Source organism: Penaeus monodon, chromosome 28 (assembly GCF_015228065.2).
Source record: "Penaeus monodon isolate SGIC_2016 chromosome 28, NSTDA_Pmon_1, whole genome shotgun sequence".
Lineage (NCBI taxonomy): Eukaryota > Metazoa > Arthropoda > Malacostraca > Decapoda > Penaeidae > Penaeus > Penaeus monodon.
The window spans coordinates 35,024,213-35,026,458 of NC_051413.1; the positions used below are offsets into that span (position 1 = coordinate 35,024,213).

General features: G+C 35.2%; 1 protein-coding gene across 1 annotated transcript in view; it reads left to right on the plus strand.

Annotated features, from left to right (window-relative positions):
* Positions 1–2,246, plus strand: part of LOC119591553 (ADAM 17-like protease) — a 17,939-nt gene that overhangs the window by 3,206 nt on the left and 12,487 nt on the right. Inside the window, exons 5-6 of the mRNA XM_037940304.1 lie at positions 369–516; positions 700–923. Coding sequence (XP_037796232.1) covers positions 369–516; positions 700–923 — 372 coding nt within the window. The remainder of the gene's footprint in view (positions 1–368; positions 517–699; positions 924–2,246) is intronic.

A 2,246-nucleotide genomic window follows, 5' to 3' on the forward strand; every position in this document is an offset into this window, starting at 1 on the left:
AGGAAGTTAGTGAGTGAGTTTTGGAATATTTGCATTTTTTTATGATCAGTTTAAATAATAATTTTGACATGGTTCATTGAATGTGGGCTTTTGAAAAAGTTATTTTGTGAAGTCTAATATGAACTGATGGGAAGCATTTTTTTTTTTGTATTCTATGAAGAAGAGATTTGAGTAAGATTTTTTTTGGGCTTCATTTACTGTACAGGTATCTTTTTTGTAAAGTAGTTTTAGTGAAAACATTACTGTTAGTTAGTTAACTGATAGCAAAAAGAGTGAAAATGAAAGAAATTTGTCTTATGAACATTAAAATTAAAGGAATGTATGGCCTAAACTTTCCTTTCTTTCTTCTTCTCATAATTATTATTCAGCCATCGTGGAGACACTTACCAGATACCAGAGAAGACTCGATGATCGTGTACAGAGGATCAGATGTGAAGTACAGCTGGGAAGACAACCATCCAAGCCTCAAAGGACACAGAATGTGTGATTATGTCAAAGAAGGAAATGAAACGACAGGTGTGCCTTGCTATTCTCAATGTTCAAAATATTTTTGTAATTAATTTTGTTTTCATAATTTAATGTAGGTTTTAGTTCACCAAGCTGGGATGTACACCCTTCACTCCATTGCTTTTAGATTTGTTTTTGTTTTTTTACTGCTTCTGACTTCATATGACACAGGTGCATTTCTTTTTCCCACAGACGATGAAGATGAAGAATGGATAGAAGGTTACGAGCCTCCAGATGGAATCATCCCAGAGCCTTTGACTGAAGAGCAAGGCCCTAAAAGGAGAGTCAAGAGACAGCAGGCGGAACCATACAACTTCAATGGGGACAAGACACGTTGTCCACTGCTACTAGTGGCTGATTACCGCTTCTTCAGGGAAATGGGCGGCTCAAACTACAAGACCACTGTAAACTACCTGGTGAGGTGGTGATCCTTTAAGTACAGTTATTTTCATCATGTCTTGTATATGTTATGTAGATTATTTGATTCAGTGCCTGAAATGGAAATATGAATGGCAAGCAAATATGTATACTTTCTTGAGATTCTTCGCTTAAGGGGCTGAAGGCCTTTACAGCTAAAGTCAAAACTATTAGGAACGAAGACTTGAAATGTTCCAGATGAATGGATACTTATGTTTCCAACATTTTGTGTTTAAGAATGATGTCATGACATCATGAAGTCATTTCAAAGTGTGTTGCTTGATCTCACGTAGCAATCTTAATAATGAACAATTTATTCTTATTTTTGACTGTGAATAGCTTACTAGTATCTTTAGGGTCCTATGAAATTAGAAGTTAAATATATCCCGTGTCACTGAAAGTCATTATGTCCTTTCGTTGCTTCTGCGTGATGTCGTCAAAACCCCTAATTTCACACATTTAGTCATATATTACTCATACCTCCTTCACTTTATCAAAATATCTCTTCCTTTGTCCCTCCCTAATGTATGAACCAGTATACCCAAATAGTTGCAAGCAAATCATAATGATTTTTATTTTCTGCTAATTCAATAAAGGCAACATGATTGTATTCATCTAGATTCTTTTGTATGTCTTACTCGTAATCATAAAGATCAGAAGAATATTTCAGCTTCTACTTCTATATTTAAAGGATTACTCATCAAAAGTCACACATCCACTATCACCTGAAAATTGTACAGTATTGGAAAGAGATTTTGTTTCACCAGCCATGGGCACCTTCTCTTGCTTAAGTAGCTGGTCCTCACCACTTTTGTAATATTATATCTAGGGTGGGAGTGCAACACATGAGTTCTTTTTTAAACTACTTTCTATTATATCTTTTTGTTATTTATGAAATGTTTTATGATGCATCTTAAGCATATTGAGAGCCATCTTTGCGGCAAAGAAGAAGAGGAGGATGCAGTGGAGTGTCACCTCCGAAGGATTTTCTTTGCTTTTCTGCAGTGACATAATTTAAGAGTTGTTTTCTAATAGTCTTAGGCTTTTTTTAATTCTTTTTGTTACCCATAGTGGTTGTAAAAATGCAGGGCACTAGCACAAAAAAGTGCAATACTACAAACTAGAATGTTGATGAGACTGCAATCCCACATTGCCAAGAGTCATTGTTTGTTGCTGCTAATTGCCAAAAATATCTAAATACATGAGGAACAAAGGCAACTCTTTTGATGTCAAAAATTAGGTAAAATTACCTTTATTCTGCAAGCACAGGAGATCCAAAATTGTGATGCTTCTTTTTTAGATGCAGATGACCTTGTCCCTTT